The following is a 19,982-nucleotide window of genomic DNA, read 5'->3' as shown; positions in this document are numbered from 1 at the left end:
AATAGAATACGACATCATAAAAATGAATTTATAAAAAAATATTGTTATCTTATAAATATACAATAAATATTTTATATATAACTATTTATTTGATTTAATGTTATGCGATATGATACATATTTGACATTTGACCAAACAGTATATTATATTTCTTTTCAAGACATGTTTAGTGGATGAGTATTTCAAGACTCCTATAGATCGATTAAAAAAGTCTACGTTAAAATTTGTGCAAATTCAATGCAATTAAGCCACTTCAAGAGAATTCTAATCAATCAATCGTAAAAACTCTCATTATGAAGATTAAATAAGTACTTTCAAGTATACATTTGGTATCAATAGTGTAATAATGGCTAAAATCCCAGTCTTTCGAACCATGAAACTCAATTGTTTGGTGCTTGGTTTTGGAGAGCTTTCAAAGCTCGTGCGGAAAATTATCATAAGAAAATTCATTATTGAAGTTGTCTCACTTCATCAGTAAAGACAACATGACTCCCTTAACACAATTCTCATCGATGATATTAGACAACTTCTAAACCATAATTGAAATATTAATATGTTATTTTTTAAAGAATGCAATTCTTGACCTGACCATCTGAATTATTTCGTGTGTAACGTACTCATTAAACTACATCCAATTAACTCATACTCTCAAAGAACTTCACTGTCTAAACAAATGTGACGTTGCATGAACTTAACTAACCAACCATCAGCGTTCGTGTTCACTTTAGAAAATTAAAGATATATAAATCCATTTTTGTATAAGTAATGCTTTCTCTCTCTCTCTCTCTTTAAGAGATTTGTCAAATTAGGAAAGTAATATGAATGTTCATTTTCATTAATGACTTCTGCTCAAGTGCTCATTTGCTGTTCAATGTTCCAACTTTTCATCAATATTTATTTTTTGAAAACATTATTGAGAGAACAACTTTAAAATATCATTACATAAAGTAAATAAATAACTACCACATACTATATTAGTATATAATTCATAATTATTAAAAATTAATTTTTTTATATTATAAAAATTAAGTAATTGAATTATCATATTAAATTTAACATAATTTCTATAAAAAAAAAAATCTAAAGGTAGCAATTAATAAAATTTCGAGGCAATTTTAATTTAAATAGAGTTTTATCGAATTGTCGTTTAATTTTCGTTAAAATATGCAACTAAATTGTAATATTTTGGCACATTCGTAAATTATTATCATTTTAGGTAAATTTTAACACTAAATATTTTTTAAAAAATTAATAATTATAGTTATGGCTAAAAGATTTTGACATTATGAAAAGATATTATAAATTAAAAAAAAATTATTAAAAAATTTCTTAAATCAACGTGATAAACATTTATTATGTAAAAAAAAAAAATTATTATTACATGAAATTACCAATTTTCCGCAATAGAAATTATTATAATTATATACATATATTATTTTGGAATTGAATAAACAAGTTATGATAATTATATTTCTACTATACAAAGCACGCGCATGTATAATCATAGTAATAATAAGAAAACTTTATTATAATTATATTAATTTTATTAAATTAATTATTTAATAAAAAATTATATTTTAACCCAGTTGAAGAAATTGGTGTCTCAGTCAAACCCAGAGAGGAAATTGAAAATTACCCACTTTCCTATCTATCCATTTCTACTATATATCAATTATAAACAGTGTTTCTTATTAAAAAAATATATATGTAATGCTCCTGTTGAACATAATATATACCTATACAAGTATATATATATATATGTACATGTATATGTACACACACACACACACACACACAGAATTCAGAGACAGAGTCCAGAAAAGGAAAGAAGAAATTGCTGTGCTTTGGTTGACAATGGCTTGGAAATACAGAGCAGGGTTGGTTCTCATGGTCATTGTTCTTTTCATCTGGGTCACCTCTTCAGAGATTACACAGGTCTGTTTTCTTACCCTCTCAAATCTCAACTATTTGTTTAAAAAATTTTTATTTTTACTGCAATTTTATGGTTCATATTCCTCATAAATTACACTATTTTGTAAATATGTAAATTTTGATTTCAAATTTTAAGATCAAATTCATTCAACTAAATTAGATGGAGCTTTCTGAAAAAAACTTGGATGGAGGGTAAAAGTAGAAATGATTTTACAAACACTGTCCAAAATTATAATCATAAACTAATATGCATTGAAAAAAGTATAAACTTCATGTTGATTTCTGTGTACTTTGAGTTGATAGGTTGTACCAGTGGGATATGGAAATGGTTGCTGATGGGTTTATCAATATCCATGTGTGTATATATACATATATAATCTGTGTAAAAATGATAAGTTGACTTGTCATTGTTAATGTGATTCTATTTTTACTTCATATTTCCAAAATTGACAAATTTTTTAGAGACATGGTAAGAATTCAACAATTCAAAAAAAAAAAAAAAAAAGCTTGAACTGTTAATTCACATGTAAGTAACTTCTATATATATATATGTGTGTGTGTGTGTGTGTGTGTGTTCAATTTTGGGTTAATTGATTTTTAACTCTTTTCTTTTTCAAATTGCTTTGATTGCTAAATGGGAAATTGGGAGGGTGTCCTGGAATTTGCTTCTGGGAACTTCCTTCATGGGCATCAGGTTTTTCACCCAATAAGTCAATCTCCTATATGTATTTTTCAGAAGATTCACCGGTTCAACATCTTGCTTCCTTGTTCAATTTATTAGGGTTTCTGGAGATCTTTACATGGCTTATTTGCTTTTGCATGAAAATAGGGAATTTTCACAAGCTACAGACATCCATTTGCAGTGGCTTATCTTGGAACTTCTCTTTTGATAGTTCATCTTCCAATAGCATTCGCCAAGGATTGGCTTCTGAGATTTCTGAGCCATCGACGTCGTAAGCAGAAACCCTCTGCAGAATCTGATTCTCAACTAAAACATGAGAATGTGAGTGTCACCTTGGAAAATCATGACCTTCGGACACCATTAATGGCTGATAATGCTAACGTTGTTGACAAATTGGACAAAAATAGGAAACTTACCAGAATGGAAACTCTAGTTTTTGGATTCTGCATTGCTCCTGTCTGGTTTCTGACAGAGGTGAGAAATGAATCATGGAATGCTTCTTATTAATCTTTGGAGCTGGTTGAAATCCATGTTAATGCTGTTAATATTTGAAAGTTTATGCATATACTTCCCCACCCAGATTCCATTTTTCTCTTATTGGATGCTGTCTGATTAAATTCCTATGTGGGACTACACACATTGAAGTCTTCCCCGGGTAAACTCGAATCGCTGATGTTATTTATTTTCTGCAGTATTTGACGAACGCTGCACTTGCGCGGACAAGTGTTGCGAACACAACATTACTAGGTTCAACATCAGGACTCTTTACCCTGTTGATTGGTGCAGCTTTGGGGCAAGATTCTATCAATTCGATAAAAGTGATTTCTGTTGTCATCAGCCTGGTTGGTGCTTCTATGACGACATTTGGAAGCACATGGTTTGAAGATCAAACAGCGCAATACAAGTAAGTTTGGTTGTCCCTATTCCGATAAAGTTCTACGAAATGAGACAGAGATTACTGAAACATGATCTGAATAACAATACATAATAATCATCAATAAACTGAAATCTAGACGAGACAATAAATGGTGTTTGAATGATAAGTCCGTAGTAAGTTGGTTTGATTTGCTACAATCCGGACGAGCATGTCTTTGTGCAGCAAGTGATGAATGTTTTCTTCTGGCAGAAACACAAAGCATTCTCTTCTAGGAGATCTTTTTGCTTTTCTCTCAGCCATGACCTACGGGTTATTTTCCGGTTAGACAAATAAAATTTCCTCTGTTCCTTTGTTTTCTGATGCTAAGATCATTTACATTTTACTTTTCTACAAATGAATTCTACTGCAGTGCTACTTCAGAAGTTTTCAGGAGAACAAGGAGAAAGGGTAGACATACAGAAATTATATGGATATATTGGATTATTCACATTTCTTGGCCTCTGGTGGGTAGGTAAGATTGAATTGCTTGCTAGTTTTTCTGAACTTCAGGGATTTGACCTAAAAGAGAATCAAATCTCAGAAGATAGTCATTAAGATTGAAGAGTCCGAAGTGCATCATCCTTTTGACTAGTCCTCGGTGAATGTTGTCATCTAAACTAATCTGACTGAGTGCTTTCGCATTCTCTTTTAGTGTGGCCACTAAGTGCTGCAGGTATGGAACCAAAGTTCGAGTTTCCTCACTCAGCTAGAATTGGTGGGATAATCCTCCTCGATGGTATTGTTGGAAATGTATTCTCTGATTATTTATGGTACGAATTTCATACATAAACTTGACTTAAGTTCTGTTTTAAGCATCCGAATAGATACAGACACACGTGTCTGTGGGTATGTATATGTGTATGTATGCTAAGCCAGAGGTCAACATGAGAAATGCTTGCAGGGCACTGGTTGTTGTTTGGACCTCCCCACTGGTTGCTGCACTTGGTTATTCGCTGACCATACCTCTTGCCATGCTAGAGGACATACTGATACATAAGCAGGGCTGTTCACTCATTTATATCATTGGCTCAGCACAGGTAATTACCACTCTAATATAAGTAATACTCCACTATTTTTATCAGTTCTAGCAAGTTTAATAGCGAAATTAGTGCCTAAGTTGTATATAATTGCCCTTCCGTCTTTACTAAGAAAGTAGTGAAAATAAGAGTGATACCCAGTGTTACTTAACTCGAGCTTATAAGCTACACAACTGTAGGCAACAATTTTCCTTCCCTATACGCTCTCTATCTTTGTGTGAGCAGGGAATTCGACACACAGTCACTAGGAAAAACTAAAAAAAGACTTTTTAAGCTACAAAAAGTACTAGTATCCATAGTTATCATTAGTATGGTGGCCTCTCAAGTATAAATAGTGCCCAATTGGTTCAAAAGAAGACAGATGATTAGCTTTGGTGTATTTGGCATCTTGTTGTGGATGATTAACCTGCTTTCAATCTAAATCTGCAGAAGGCATATGGAACTTGTCTAGCACAAAAGCTCACGAGTCACATCTTGTTTTGCAGGTATTCCTGGGGTTCGTAATAGCTAACCTTTCGGATTGGATTTCACAAAGGTTGAGATGGGAAATCTTCAACAATTCTTTTGCTCTGCCTATTGCTCTAACCTGATACACAACTAGCCACTTTTACAGATGTAATTTTACAACATGTAAATGAAAATAGTATTTAATTTTAAGGCTTTTTCTCCAAAAAATATTAATTTCGAGTCAATTACATATCCGTTCCAATTAAAATGTGTTTATAGTTTCATCCTTAACAAACAAAAGTACAAATCCGATATTATCACATTAAATATATAAGTAAAGTTTATTTAATTATTCATCAAATATATAAACAGTAAAATTGTAGACTAACCACTGATACTACTCATTTCCAACACACTAACATCAAGATTTGTATTACTCTTTTACACACTAAAACTTTATATGTTATAAATATAAACATAACACATTGTGCTATTTTAACCATCATTTTTTTTATTAAATGAAAAGAATTCGGACCACAAAAAGGAAGCTTAAAGACCACTTATATGGTCTTAGAGTCCAGTTTGATCCAACCTCGGACCAGATCAAATTGTTTCCAAGCTAATTTATCGTTTAGGAACCAACAGGGACCATTTGCATTTTGTGGTAATCACAAATTCAGAAATCAAACTTCAGACAATTAAGAGAACTCAGCAATATCTAATCTTGGATTTTAGCCATGTTAAGAAAGGGATTAGTACACTGGTAAAGTACATCTCCAAGCATTTCCAGTTCCAGAAGGATTCGTGGAAAAGAAAAAAAGAATCAACCCGCTAATACTTGAAAATGATCATTCTAATAAGAAGAAAATCTAATCAGATGTCACTTTAAAGGAATCCATACCTTTATAAATTAATCTTCCTGAATGCTGGAGCGCCTCAAAAATTCAGGCTCACTATACAACTCCAATTTAGCATTAATATATGATCTCCTGATTGTTGAGAGAGGATAGCTACCTGCTGTTATTGTCTTTCTCTGAAGAGAAAATTGTTTTTTTTTTTACTTTTTAACAAAACTGGCCATGCTCTTTTCACAATCAGCATTACACCCAAAATCCCAATTCTGAGGTTGATTTTTGTTTGAGTGATTGGATTAACTAAAAACTGTTTGTTTCTTTTCAGCTCTGTTTCTCGCTTGCTTTATAGTAAAACATCTTCTGCACATAAAACATCATGTACCCTTGTGCAGCTCTGACAATATTCTCATTGACTTGAGTGATCCAGGCATCGTCACATTTGTACCATTCATTCCTTAATCGCAAGTATGTCACGTAATGGCCGGCATCTAGTTTTCCAGTGTGAGTGACAACAGCAAATAACTCAAACTCTGATGACTTCTCGTTGAATGCATCAGGCTCATCCCCATCAAAAGACAAAATCCTATTACCAAATCGACTTCTCAAGATTGAAGAAGAGAGATATGGAGCCATGTCCAATGAAAATGGGAACTGCAGGTAACGGTCAACCTTCCTTGACATTTTCCGAATAGAAGAATGTTCAAATCTTTTGATGTGGAAGCAAGTAACCAGAGGAAGCTTTCTAATCGACATCTGTTTAAGAGATTCCTGCCTCACTTGACACTGTTGGCAGAAAAATTTCTGGTCTGAGCCCAATCTCTCTGGTCTTGTAAATCTGTCTAAGCAACCCATCAATGTTGATATTCCACAGTTTTGGCTTATGCAATCTACCTCCCCGTTGCATGCGTTGTGGGACTTTGCAGATGATTTTTTTGCTGAACCTCCTTGACTTGGCTCCAAATCCAAGGAGATGTCAACGCAGGGATCATATGTTGTTGATGTGTAGCCACAAGCCATGCACATGACATCAGACCGCAAGATACCAGAAAATACTCTATGAGCAATACAGCAATCTCCATTTCCTGCACCAATGCAGATTATTAAATATTATTCCGAGAAGACAATAAGCAATGTAAATGCATGTTCCCGAGGATAACTTGATTCACGATATTCCCTGGAAAATGGAAAAGGGAAGCAAAAAATACTTGTATGAAAAAAACAAAAGGCAGGATATCAGTATTTGATATCCAACTGCCTTCTCAAACGCTGAATATTTTTTTAATACTGCCAAAGGAAAAAAAATGTAACATAAAGTATTAAATCTCAATGACCACCATACATGTCATCAAGGTAACATAAAGCAATCTGCATCTACGTGGCCATGAACTTCAATCGGAAAGCTCCTTAACTAACAAGGCATGACATCTTAACATTTTGTTTTATATTTTAATTCCTTTGCCTGTTAAATAGCACCCAAGACACCAAATATTTGAATTGAATACATCTCAAGGGCTTGTTCACCTTTCATATTGTTGTTGCTTACCTAGCACAATGGCCCACTGACAAATCAAAAGAAATTTACAGTTCACTTGCGAAAAAAGAGAGAAGATACTAAGCTAGATTATACCACTAACCAGGAATGTTGTCAGTTTCAAAAGGATGTTGGGTAGAGGAACAAAATAATAATCTAAGTTCCTACAAGACTGTGAAGAAATTTTATGTTGGCATAAACCTAACGCAACTGTCCCCCGTTCAGTCCCTGATCAACTTGGTAATGAGATGGAGCCCTAGATAGTGAAAAGGTAGAATTAGATGGAAATTATGAGTGACAAGAATCTCCTACGATGAAACAAAATAGGCTTAGGAAAAGTTAACTTACAATAGTGAAGCAGATGACATCATCAATCCTGCAGGTTGAGGTTGAGTATTAGCCCTAAATCTGAGAGCACTTCTCAAGTCCTAGGGCAACAGACAAATGACCTAACCAACAACCTGCAGTTAAATGATATGGTTACTTCTTAATTTTAAAAGTATTTTGGATTATTGTGATAAAAAGCAGCACTAGAAAGGTAAAAAAGGGACTCATTGACAGTAAGAGATACCTAGAATTATCAAGTGGCCCTGGCATGGCGATAAGTAGGTAGATGTTCATTCACTCTCACCATGAAACTTCTATTTAAGTAATTAGTGCTTTCTTAAGCACTTCACAGATTTCAAATTCTTGGTCATTCTACTGCTGTCACTAATTAGTAATTATCGTGACGACAATAGCAACCATGCCCTAAGCAGACTGATGCAGAGTAATTTGAGAACTTGCAAAATCAGTTACTGCAAATGATTTACAAGAGATATGGGGTATTTTATTTGCCTTATTTTTGGGTCAAACTAGCTCCAAAATAAGTCTTTTGTTTTGCTCCATTTAGCTTATAAGTTAAAATAAGAAAGGTAAAAAGATTTTGACATTTTTTACATAACCCATGTAAAAAACCTATTTTGTTTTTTTGTGTTATTTTTACCAAAATACCCTTATTAAAAATTACAAAACTATTATCTGTGTGCCACTTTTAGTCAACATCAAATTTTCCACTTAAAAACCTTATTTTACCAAACACTCACTGCTAAAGTGGAGCTTTTAAGCTAAATAAGAATACATTAACCAAACACATTCTGCACTTATTTTTCAATAGCTTATAAGTTTCATAATCTTACAAGCTTTACCCTACTTATAAGCTAAAGAAATAAGCCAATCCAAAGGACAGCTTATAACTATATCTAATATAACCTAGAGAGAGTGCTTTATCTCAAAAAAAAAAAAAAAAACACCTAGACGGTATGCTAACCTTCAGCTTCAAGAGATTATAGATTATTAAATAAACAAAATATAAAATGAGGAACCTGAATAAATCTAAACTGAAATTTCACCAAAGTCAAGAGAAAAAATCACCATCAATTGCACACACAATCAAATCTCTCTCTAAAAAAATGCACGACAAACAGATAACAAGTTGGAGATCCTCTAATAAATTTTCACAGCAAAAACCAATATTCCACTTTATAAATAAGCAAAACTAGGGGAATTTGATGAATGATCATAACGTGGCCAAGAGTATTCGGTATTCCAAATTTTATGCAAGTGCACGTTACACTCACGCTAATAATTCATCTCTTATTTGTTTTATGGTTTTCTCATTTCTGTGGCCAGACAGCACAACCAAAGAAATAGAGGTACATATACCAATGGAGGAAAAAGTAATGTACCTTGATTCAGAGGCTTTCGTCCATCCTTCTCAACATTTTCATGTATCCCATCAAGCATGGAAATAAAGAATTCATGTGCATCCTGCTGTTCATAACTTGCCAGGTTAGCAGCATGTTGCCACCAACTGCAAAGAATTGTATTACTCAAAATTCAAATAGAAGATCTTAATTAGCAACAGGGTGAAAAAAAAAAAAAAACCTAAAATTTAACGCCAGAAGTGAAACTAAAAATTTACATTCATAACTGAAATAGGTTAAAACGTAACTGATGACATCGGAGTAATATGGCCCATACCCAAAAACCACAAATTTACTGTATAATAAAATGTTAGTCTTACTTCATTCACTTTGACCAGCTCTCCTTCCGACCCCCAGCCCCCCAGTTCCAAACTCCCAAAAAAAACAAAACTATACCTAAATGATTCCATTAACAGACCCCAAATTGAACTCTTTTATTACATTGAAGCCACATAGAACTTAAAAGACATATCACCACAAACCTGTACAGGAACTTTGCAGGACTATATGGCTTCCTGTCTCCTGAAAATACAGCCGAAAACATAGCATCCATATCGCAAGCCAAACACAGCTTACCACCCTTGCTCCCACTTCCATCACCACCACCGGCATTCCTCCTGCCACCACCGCCAACACCATTCTTCTGCTGACAGTAATACCTGTTATGCCGGTCGCTCAGGAAATAATTCCGCAAAGGCGGTGCGTGCAGTAACGCCTGCAAAACCGAGTTCATGAAACAAGTGTTTCCCAGATTATTCAATCCGCGCAATCCCCATGGCAAATCCGGTAGCGAGTTGTCGTCATTGCAGCTATCGGCGTCATGGAGAGGGATGGAGCAGTTTCCCATCAGCGCGTGCTCGCGCATGTCGGGGCTCCAAGGCCGGTAGTCCACTCTCCGCCGCTTCCGGAGGTTCCCGGGATTAAAGCATTGAGATGGTGTGGGCATAGCGGAGGTCTGTGCCAAGACCACAGCTGCATCGAAGTCTCGATCGTAGACCTGGTCCCGGCAAGCGCAGCAGAAGAGCTCGGCGCGGTCCACATCCACCGCAATCTCGTGACCCGGAGGCACGGAGTTGGCATGCGCTGCCGCATGCGAGTGAAACGGAGGCGCGTGACATGATACAGCGGCGCAAACCACGCACGCGTAGAGCCTGGGCCGAGCTGAATCCCCACAAGCGCTGCACCGAGGCACCTCGAATGGATCCCGGCGGATCGCGGCTCGCCCTCCCGGCGGCTTCACACGGAGACAGTCCTGGAGCGCACGAAACGGTTTGGACCCATTTCGTGCTCGGAACTCCACGAGGTGCAGACACGGCTGGGGACAAATCTGACCATTGATTCGGTTGCGGTTTTGGGGATTGATCTTGGATGACATGAGGGTGACGGCGATGGATGAATGCGCGGAGATTGATGAGGAGAGAAGAAACCCTAGATTTGTGGAACATAAGGGACGTGTATTGGAGGCGGAGATCAATGAGTGAAATTGAGGGAGTGAGAGTGAGGGATCATGGAGGCTGATGAAGATCCGGTGGCGCGAGAGTGAGCTTCTGCTGAAGAAGGTGGCTGAGAACCTGTTCCGTTGCAGATTCAGATCTTGTCTGTACTTTCCAATTAAATTACAGAAAAAAAAAATCAAAGAATTAAATAATTTAAATTTGTGTTCGATAAAACAATTTCTATTTCCGTTTTTACGAATGATGAATTTATGATCCAAAAAAAGGGAACGAGAAATTTTCTGGGGAAGAACAGAGTGGAAGTGGAAGTAGCAGCAACTAGCGAGAAATGTCTTACCAGTGCTTTATTAGTAATTTTTTTAAAATAAAAAAAAAATTAAACTACTAAATGAGATTGTTTTTCAGCCGTCCGATGGGAATGATGACGTACGCGTCAGCCCGGCCCAGAGCTGGCCCGTAAGTAGCATGATTCCATTTAGGGCCGACCCGGGTCCAGATGACTTCTCGTAGAAGAAGATATTTACAAAAATATAATATAAATTGTATGTATATATATATATATATATATTTCAATTTTATTAAAATATAAAAATAATTTAATATTTAATAATTTTTAGTCTCTAATATTTTTTTTTTATTTTAAACGCTTAAATTACTTTCAGAAAAAAAAAAATAGTTTGGTGAGGTTTCTCTATTTTTATTAGTTTATTAATTAAAAAATATATTTAAACACAGCACAATTACTTTGATTTTTTAATTAAAAAAATAATTAAATTAAACGTTTAAAATAAATAAATAAAAAATATTAAATATTCGAAATGAAATTATAACCAGTGGGCTAATTTATTAATTTAATTTTGTGTGTGTGTATAAAGCTACAGCATGATTGTAGCAGAGAAGAAAACATATAATTTCATAAAGCGTGCGAAGAAGACACACACACACACGCCCATTGCTTTAGAAAGCTAGTGGGGATGCCCTGAAAAAGATGGGCGGACTGCCGACCGGCTCGACAATGCCATCGTGCTGGCTGTGAATACTTTACATGCACTTTGTTGGTTTTCATCAAACACCTCCAATGCACACACAGTTTAAGTACAATACACTAAGATGAAGCACTAAGACATCAAGCTGTTCTAATAAGAAAACATGACATTCTTAACATGACATATATATATATATATATCCTTACAGCACAAGACAATAAAAAAAAAAAAAAAGAAAGACTGACTGACAGACATTACCTTTTTCTTTGGCAAATATAGATCTCTCCATATACTTTAGGTTTTTCACTTCTCTTCTTTTGTCAAGTTTTGGTGTACTGGGTTTTCGCGTTTGGTATAAATAAACATGTCTCAATTGTGTGTGTCTGTTTGTTTTTATGTTTTGATGTTCTGTTGCCGGTTGCGGTGTTTGTGCTACCAGCATCAGGGGAAGACTGATTTGTCCCCCCCATATCCACCCACAAGGTTTACACAAGGGCCACATAGAGCTGCCACTCATGAATTAGAATTGGCTTTCATCCTCTATGTGCTGATAAATGGTAACCAAAATGTTCCTCACCTTATCTCTAAACCAAATCTAGGAATCTTAAAATTTATCTGATAAGTTTGTATTTTATTTAACTAAAAGTAGAAAACTTATATAACATAATAAAAAGCTGACTTCACATGAAATATAAATTTATTTGAGTTCCACATAGAATTCCATAAGAAAATAATTTTTTTTTTTATTATTATGACCTTCCTACACGAATTCCTTGATGAACCCTATGACGAGAATTTCGTTCTTACCTTGTAAAATAGAGGGTTGAATTTCGTATTCAAAAAATTTTAAGGTAGCTAATCGTCCATCTCCTAATTTCTATGCTAAAGTAGATATCAAAACTAAAATTATCTTAACTTTGAATTTAAGAAGAGAAAAACCAAACAAAACTTACTAGTCCACTCTTTCTATTCTTTTTACAGACACAAAACACGCACGTTATATATATATATATATGATGTATTCAGTGGCACCTAAAACCTATTGGTCCATTGATACCCTGAACTCAAGTGTTTATGATTGTAGATTCACTCTGCATGTTTATATGCTCAACGGGACAAATCAAAAGAGCAAGAAAGTACTAAATGAGTCAAGTTTCAGACCTACCCAAACAGTTATCAAGTCAATAGGCAGAAGAGTCTTACACCATGATGCACCAGGCCTGTCCTTCTGCTTCCTCCTTATCTCTATTCCTCTGAGCAGCGAGTACAGTCTACAGAGACTATGCAGCTCATACCCTGAATCGCTTTGCTCTTAGAGAAGAGTAATTGTGAAGGAAGCGATCTCGGCCAAACTTATAGAACTCAGTTGCAGATTAAAGCTACGTGTGGAACAAATACAGAAATTTTACGGAATTAATTTGTAAATAAACATTTAGTTTAATAATGAGAAAATGTAAATGTTATAGGAAAATACTAAAAACTAATTGATGAAAATTTGAAAACTTTGTACTCAAAATTTCATATTTGATCAATTATTTATCATTTAAAAAAAATCACCATCTTCACTGAAATAAGTGTAGATGCAAATGAATTCTACATAATTTTTGCATTCGCTCCAGACTATCCTATGCTAGATATTCCCAGATAATAACAACAGTCAAGAGCAATGAGAGACGATCATTGGAGATGAATACTGTTGAGTTTAGACTCCATGTACCTCAAATTCTTTAAGAGCACCAACCATGGCGATGAATCAAGTTCACAGATTGGAGCAGCTGGCTTCATCTGGTCATCTTGCAGCTCACTCCAATTTCCCTACAGGCAACTCTAGCATAATTATTAATTAACAATCAGCTTAAGCCTCCAAGAGATCTCAACATGCACAAAGCTAAGATGTATTGTACTCATTGGACAACCAGACAACCAATGTGCAAGACCAAGGATCATGTATGTAGACAAACATCATACTACACCCAAATCACAGAATACCATTTAAACAACATAAATCATAATAAAAAGGAAAACCATAAATAATATTATTGTAGTTTAAGAAAAAAACAGCTGATAATATTCCCAGAAAGCATAGTTGCATAATGGTAATAAAGAAACGCTAAGCATTCATTGGACTTTTCTGCAGCTAGGATCAAGGCAGTGTACATCCACCAAGCTGCTTAATGCAATTTGAAATCTTCAGATTTCTTTTCCTTCTAAGAAAATGCATACTCTTCCCACCTTGCTACTGATCCTGATTCAAAATATGATTGCAACATAACTCTAGTGTTGGATAGCTGAAAACTAAGTGTCTTTACAATGTCTCAGACTTGTCTCAACCTAGTTTCATCAGTAAGTATTCTGCCAGTACAGCTGCTACCAGACAGGGTAACAAGTCTTGAGAGTGGTAAACTATATTATAGTTCCGTCCTACTTTCTGGACACATCCTTTTTCAGTGTCCAAAATAATCTCCGTTCTAGATCTGCATCTCCTAAAACGCAGAGCAAATTATAATGGAAGTTTTCCCATGCTGATCATTAAACAACTATTTGAACAGCTATACTAACAGCAAATAAATCAATGAAGAAAACAAAATATAAAAGATTATAATATTACTTAAAAGAATAGTATCCAATTGGCGATACAATGAAGATAGACATACATCTGAATGCTAACAAAAGATTGGGAAAAAACAATTTGCAGTATCAGAAAATTTTTTATGGAATCTGGGGTGGGAAAAGGAAGACCGAAAATAATTTTATTAATTCTACAGATTACAGGACAAATGATTTTCTTCTTGGTTTCTTGTTTAGAACATTTTGTCACCAATTAAAATACACATTGCTCATCACTACAGAATTTATCAATGCTTATATTGTTGCTTTTGATTGATGTACAATGAACCATTCAAGGAACTATAATGTTCATAAACTTCCTCTTAGCAAAAGCCAACCACCATTTATTTGGAGTCCCATTCGGTCTATATGCAACACTCAATAGCCTTCCACTTGTTTCTTCCCGTATCTGCTTCAAATAATTCCTAAAAAGCTCTGCATTTTGGCGAAGAAAGTTAGAAAAACAAACCAAAATGAACAAAATAAGGTTTAGTTTAAGTAAATAAGTTGAAACTAGAGGAACTTAGTTGTTTTCAGTTCCACCATATATCATATGGTTTGCTAGTAACATGAAAGGTTCACCATCCCATGCCACTGAAATTGAAAAGATAGTACACACAAGTGCATGACCTTAGAACCATTCTAGATATCAACATGCAAGAGCTCCATGAAGTTCATACATCATTCATCTCTTAGAACTCGAATATCAAACAGACATCCCACTCTGGATATCTATGGATATATTATTACTATACAACATGCAGCATAAAGTCCCTTCAAAGAAGAGGAAAAGAATGCCCCAAACACATACATTCACAATAACAGCAGTCCGATCTAAATACAAAAGGAGCAAAGATTAAGGAAATAGCATCTCTACTCTAAACATTATGCAGAAAAACAAAGATTCACCATCTAGAAACCAAAATGAATGTAGATCACAGAGATAATAGCTTTAAAGTCCCGATTAGGTCTTCAATAACGGGAAAAAAGTTCAACATCTTGAAAACTATTACTGGCCATGATTTTTAAGGCACCAATGTGATTTGAATAAACTTATGAACAGTGTTGATTTTTTGCACTAGTGGCAGAAATTCACATGATTTACAACTTGATAAATAGATGGTATCGACTATTAATACAATATCCTTTGAAGAATAAATAAAAGATGGATATCAAAGGCATAGCTCGGTCTAAAAAAACAGGGCAGCAGATGACATAATAATTGTAGACATCAGTTAACTGAATGGTAAATCACTTTAATGCAAAAGAATCTAGAAGTAACTTCCAGTAAGACCAATTTTTTGTGGATATAAAGGAACAAGAGAGCATTGACCTCTTATTGTCTAACTCTGACCATATAGAACAGAGAGAGAGAAATCCAAAGAAATACCATTCATAAGAACAATTAGGTATGCCATAAGTTGAGTAAAATAAGGATTGATATTGGTTACCTCCTTCCCTCTGAGACTGAGGAAGGGAGAAGAGGCCAGGAAAAGGAAAACCCGATTCTCCAGGCACAGGGACCTTCTCCAAGCCTAAATTTATGATTGCCTTTGTACCCTCGGCCAAGGTTCGGCATCCCTCAAGCCTCTTCAGAGCCACATTAATATAGAAAGTCAAATAGATAAGAAGCTTATCAGCAGGGCTCTTTATGTCAAAGTTTCTGAAGAAAACATTGGCGCGAAAGAATGTGATTGCTTCATCGACAATATCAGTTCTACCTGCACAAAAACTCACAAGGCAAAACAACCTGTTGGAAACAATTACGTAAACAAAAGTAATAATACACCAATATCAGCATCTTGGTACAACCTTGATCTGAAGCAGGTGCAGGACCCTTTATATGGCTCTTTAGTGGGAGAAGAGGGCATCCACATGCTTTAGTAATTCCTCCCTCGTCCACAAAACTAGAGTGATGGACCTGCCATTAGATTCATTTCTTCAGTTCAAGTAGATGTCAATTTTAACTCTCCCATGTAGAACAAAAACCATATCAAGTTTTATTGCAAAATATTGACAAAAATCAAACTATTCTGCCTGAACAAGGCGAACCCAATTGATATTTTTGTTCTGTGACAGTTTTTCCTTCCTCTTCTTCTGGATTTAAGAAATCATGATACTAGTCGGTTCTATATCCATTCTCATAAACAAAACTAAGCCAACGTCAGACCATGAATCCAGTGCTAAACATTCAATCTATAAGTAAAGTTTTGAATAAAAGACGCATCCAATCTGAAAATCAAATAGAATTTTCACAACAAAAACATTTAAACATCCTTGCTTTCAGCCAATAACAAATATCTCCATCTATATATGTAAACATATCATTCATTACACACATACACACTCTCTCTCTCTACTCTCTGAGAAATTGGAGTTTGATTGGCATACCATTTCTTCTGCAAACAAACTAATGAAAGGTCAGAGCAACCAACGCATAAGAACCAGATTTCCCCAATTCGGAACCAAATTCACCTGCAAAGAAGAGCAATGTAACGATGAATTACCAGATGGAGTAGTGATCTACATAGAAATCAATAGCCGAATTTGAGTACTAGCCAGCTATAAACTCTCTAATTTTGGCTGTTAGCTTTGCTTCATCGAATACCTAAATGCTTACCATAGAGGGAAAAAAAAAAAAAGACGAAATCCAGGTTTCATTTTCGGGGGTAACAGTCATGCTTCTCGGTACCAAATAGAAAATTGGGAAAGTAAAAAAGAAAAAACAGATGAAGGCGACGAGACATTACCAATGTAACGGCCCCGAAAATTTAAAATGAAATATGTGTATTAAAAATGTCAATGCGGAAGCGAAATCAAAATTCGATTAACATCGCTTACACTAAAATCAGAAAAAAACGTGCTCAAAATATAAAAGATCAGACTAACTAAAAGAGAAATTCGCAAGTAAAGTTATAATTATGACTTTGGAGTCTTTAGGCGTCTCCTTCATCGTCTTCTTGCGGAACGGGCTCGGGAACAATGTCTTCCTGATCTGAAATGATTAAATAAGGAATGAGCTACATTAGCCCAGTAAGGACATCACGATATCTCACCGTCACGGAGGTAAAGGTGGGTAGAAAACACAAAAAGACCAATGGAGCATAATTTACAATAAACTCATTTATCAGTAATAAAACATTTTACCATTCACTTACCTCGGTGAAATTCATAAAACAATATACGAAAGTAATAACATTATCATCATCATGAAATCATATAAACTGTGTAACATAATACTTATCACGCCTTTGCAATTCAATCATTGCACAATCACTTTCCCTCATTCACCAGCCTACTAGTATTCATGGGGATCCATAGGGGTCCCGCTACCCGTTACCCTTAATACTTGTAATCAGATTCCAGGGCCGTCCCCGTACCCCGTCCGGTATGGGCGCCAAAACTGTAAACCTCAATACCCCGTCCGGTATGAGGGTGAAACGGGCCGTCCCCATACCCCGTCCAGTATGGGCGCCAAAACTGTAAACCTCAATACCCTGTCCGGTATGAGGGTGAAACGGACCGTCCCCATACCCCGTTCGGTATGGGCGCCAAAACATATACGATCTCCATACCCCGTCCGGTATGAGAGACCACAATCCCGGTAGGGTCTCCTACGGACCCGGTCCGTCCACCATCTCCCAAGATATCTAGTCAAGCTGACTATATTACACAATTATCAATTTACATCACATTCCATTCCCCTTTTTCCTCAATCAGCTTCATCAATTCGTATTTAAATAAGCAAAACAGTAATTCATGCCAAACAGACAACATACAGCATCGGTATCTCAGTCATTCAACCTATAATCAATAAAGTAGTAAAATATGCATACGAAACTATAAAATGAAAACATCAATCCTCATATTGCATTTAAAACTGTAAAATATACCAAGTAACAGTTAACCGACAAACACACTAGACTCAGGCTCCATTAGCGACCTTAAACAATTTCACACATTCGATGATTCAAGAAATACCGTTTTATCATTTTTTAAACTTTAATACCGTGATAGGAAATAGGGTGAGAGGTCCTTACTCGTTTAGGGGTCTGAACACGGCTTCACAGTGCGTCTACAAGCTGTCCCCAATTTTCTCTAAATTTTTTTCGGGGAACTGAAACGCACTACTGGTACCTGCACGTGTTCCAAAAAATCCCAAATTAGGTCCAGGGCCCCTTTCGGCCAATATCGCAACTCCGGCACGGCGGCGATTTACCTCGGGTTGGCCGTTTTCGGCCGTTTCCGGCCGAATTCAGCCACACTCGCATTGGTTTCTGTGAATAAACAAACCTACGGCCCTCGGGGGGCCAGAAAACTACGGAAAACCGAAGCTTACCGGCGGCGGTGCTCTCGGGTGCGGCGACTCTCCGGCGAGGTTCGTCTTTTGGTGATTCGGCTCCGGTCAACCTGTAGAGAAAAAAATAGTGATCACGGTGATATAAAAATTGCATCAAACGGAGGCCGGGAAGGGCCTCATCGGAGGCAAAAACCAAGGAGGGGCGCGGCGGCGCAGCTGGCTTTCGGCCGGGATTTTGGCTCCGATTTGGCCACAGGGAAAATCAGTGTGGAAAAACGAGTCGGGGGTATGAAATTTACCTCGATCGGCGGTCAGAAATCTCCCCGGTGAGGCGGCCGGCTTCTGGTTCGTCTTCTCCGGCGAGGCAGGCGGCTAGGGTTTTGTGGTCTGGTGTGGGGAATCTATTTATACCCTTTTGCCTTTTGATCTTAACCGTCCATTTTGATTTAATCTGGGCCGTCCGTTTTTGATTAAATCTGGGCCGTCCGTGCGATTAAATATGGGCCGTCCGTGCGTGCGATTGATCTGGACCGTCCGATCGCGCGCACGCGAATCGCCAACGTGGCCCGTTCCCGGTCGACGTGGTTTTGCCACGTGGCAGGTCCTGGTTGGCCAGGACTGCTGACTGGGTCTGCTGACGTGGCTGCTGACGTGGCGCGTTTTTTTTTTCCCCCTCTTTCCGGGCATTACAACCAAATGACAACTTGAGGAAGAAGGTCTTCTGCTACCAAAAACCATTTGAGCTTCCTTCTGCTAGAAAACCAACTATGTAGTTTTCAGGCTTGACACCATTTTTTTTCGTTTTTTGAAGAATGGCACCAAAATTTCTTGAATTTTATTTTAAACTTTTAATGCAGATGAAATTAAGAAAATAAAAAAAAAAGTCCAAATATAATTAATTTCTTTTTTTAAAAAAAATATTAAGCTAATAAAAAATTTAATTGTAAAAAATTAATATAAAATATAAATAAATCAAACTTATAAAAAATAAAATACTAAAAAGATAATAATTTATGTTATTTATATTATTATTTATAAAAAAATTCAATATTATATAATTATCTATGCATATAAATTGATTTAAATCGTTCTAATTTTAAAAAATTAATATTATATAATTTAATTTAATAAAATTAGTTTATATTTAATTTTTTTTACATTAAAAATCATATAATATTTAATATATATCACTAATTAAATAAAAAGTATCACATATTAATACCGTTTACATGTGACATTAAATATTAATGATATTAAAAATTAATAACATTGAAAGGTTAATTAAAATATCTTATAAAAGTATATAAATTAATTTAACATGAAATACAATAATTTAATTAAATAAAAATAATAATATAAATATTAAAAATGTATTTTAACATTAAATAAATTAAATTTTTTTACAAACGTTATTATTAGTCACGTTCTGTCCCATTAACATCGTTTTAAAAAGACGTCTGATGTGTTCAAAGATTAATTGCAAGTTGGTGA

The 19,982-nt window shown here is 35.5% G+C and overlaps 3 protein-coding genes across 6 annotated transcripts; 1 reads left to right on the top strand and 2 right to left on the bottom strand.

Moving 5' to 3' along the window:
• Positions 1–1,636: 1,636 nt before the first annotated feature.
• Positions 1,637–5,249, top strand: LOC110826134 (putative vacuolar membrane protein YML018C). 3 transcript variants are annotated; one of them, XM_088206919.1, is made up of 9 exons: positions 1,640–1,935; positions 2,826–2,935; positions 3,022–3,088; positions 3,307–3,518; positions 3,741–3,811; positions 3,901–4,002; positions 4,183–4,300; positions 4,432–4,567; positions 5,053–5,249. In XM_088206919.1, exons 2-9 carry the CDS (start codon positions 2,928–2,930, stop codon positions 5,155–5,157), a joined length of 819 nt encoding a protein of 272 aa, XP_088063045.1. In that variant the 5' UTR covers positions 1,640–1,935; positions 2,826–2,927; the 3' UTR covers positions 5,158–5,249. The 3 variants fall into 3 exon arrangements, with proteins under 3 accessions (XP_088063043.1, XP_088063045.1, XP_088063044.1); XM_088206918.1 differs by having other exon boundaries at positions 2,762–2,935; XM_088206917.1 differs by having other exon boundaries at positions 1,637–1,935; positions 2,762–3,088.
• A 469-nt stretch (positions 5,250–5,718) lies between these two features.
• Positions 5,719–10,940, bottom strand: LOC110826129 (ubiquitin C-terminal hydrolase 22-like). The gene is made up of 3 exons (XM_022056729.2): positions 9,627–10,940; positions 9,127–9,251; positions 5,719–6,950 (listed from the first exon to the last, which is right to left on the bottom strand). The coding sequence occupies exons 1-3, from the start codon at positions 10,517–10,519 to the stop codon at positions 6,190–6,192; spliced, it is 1,779 nt and encodes a 592-aa protein (XP_021912421.1). The 5' UTR covers positions 10,520–10,940; the 3' UTR covers positions 5,719–6,189.
• A 3,368-nt stretch (positions 10,941–14,308) lies between these two features.
• ARPC3 (actin-related protein C3) lies at positions 14,309–16,927 on the bottom strand. Of its 2 annotated transcripts, none has more exons than XM_022056737.2 (5): positions 16,812–16,927; positions 16,583–16,666; positions 16,004–16,112; positions 15,643–15,912; positions 14,309–14,626 (listed from the first exon to the last, which is right to left on the bottom strand). In XM_022056737.2, exons 2-5 carry the CDS (start codon positions 16,583–16,585, stop codon positions 14,484–14,486), a joined length of 525 nt encoding a protein of 174 aa, XP_021912429.1. In that variant the 5' UTR covers positions 16,586–16,666; positions 16,812–16,927; the 3' UTR covers positions 14,309–14,483. The 2 variants fall into 2 exon arrangements, with proteins under 2 accessions (XP_021912429.1, XP_021912430.1); XM_022056738.2 differs by having other exon boundaries at positions 16,751–16,881.
• Between the last annotated feature and the right edge of the window lie 3,055 nt (positions 16,928–19,982).

This window comes from Carica papaya, chromosome 7 (genome assembly GCF_054855325.1).
Source record: "Carica papaya isolate Zhongbai chromosome 7, ASM5485532v1, whole genome shotgun sequence".
In the NCBI taxonomy this organism is placed as follows: Eukaryota; Viridiplantae; Streptophyta; class Magnoliopsida; order Brassicales; family Caricaceae; genus Carica; species Carica papaya.
This window is presented reverse-complemented; position numbering and strand designations above follow the sequence as displayed.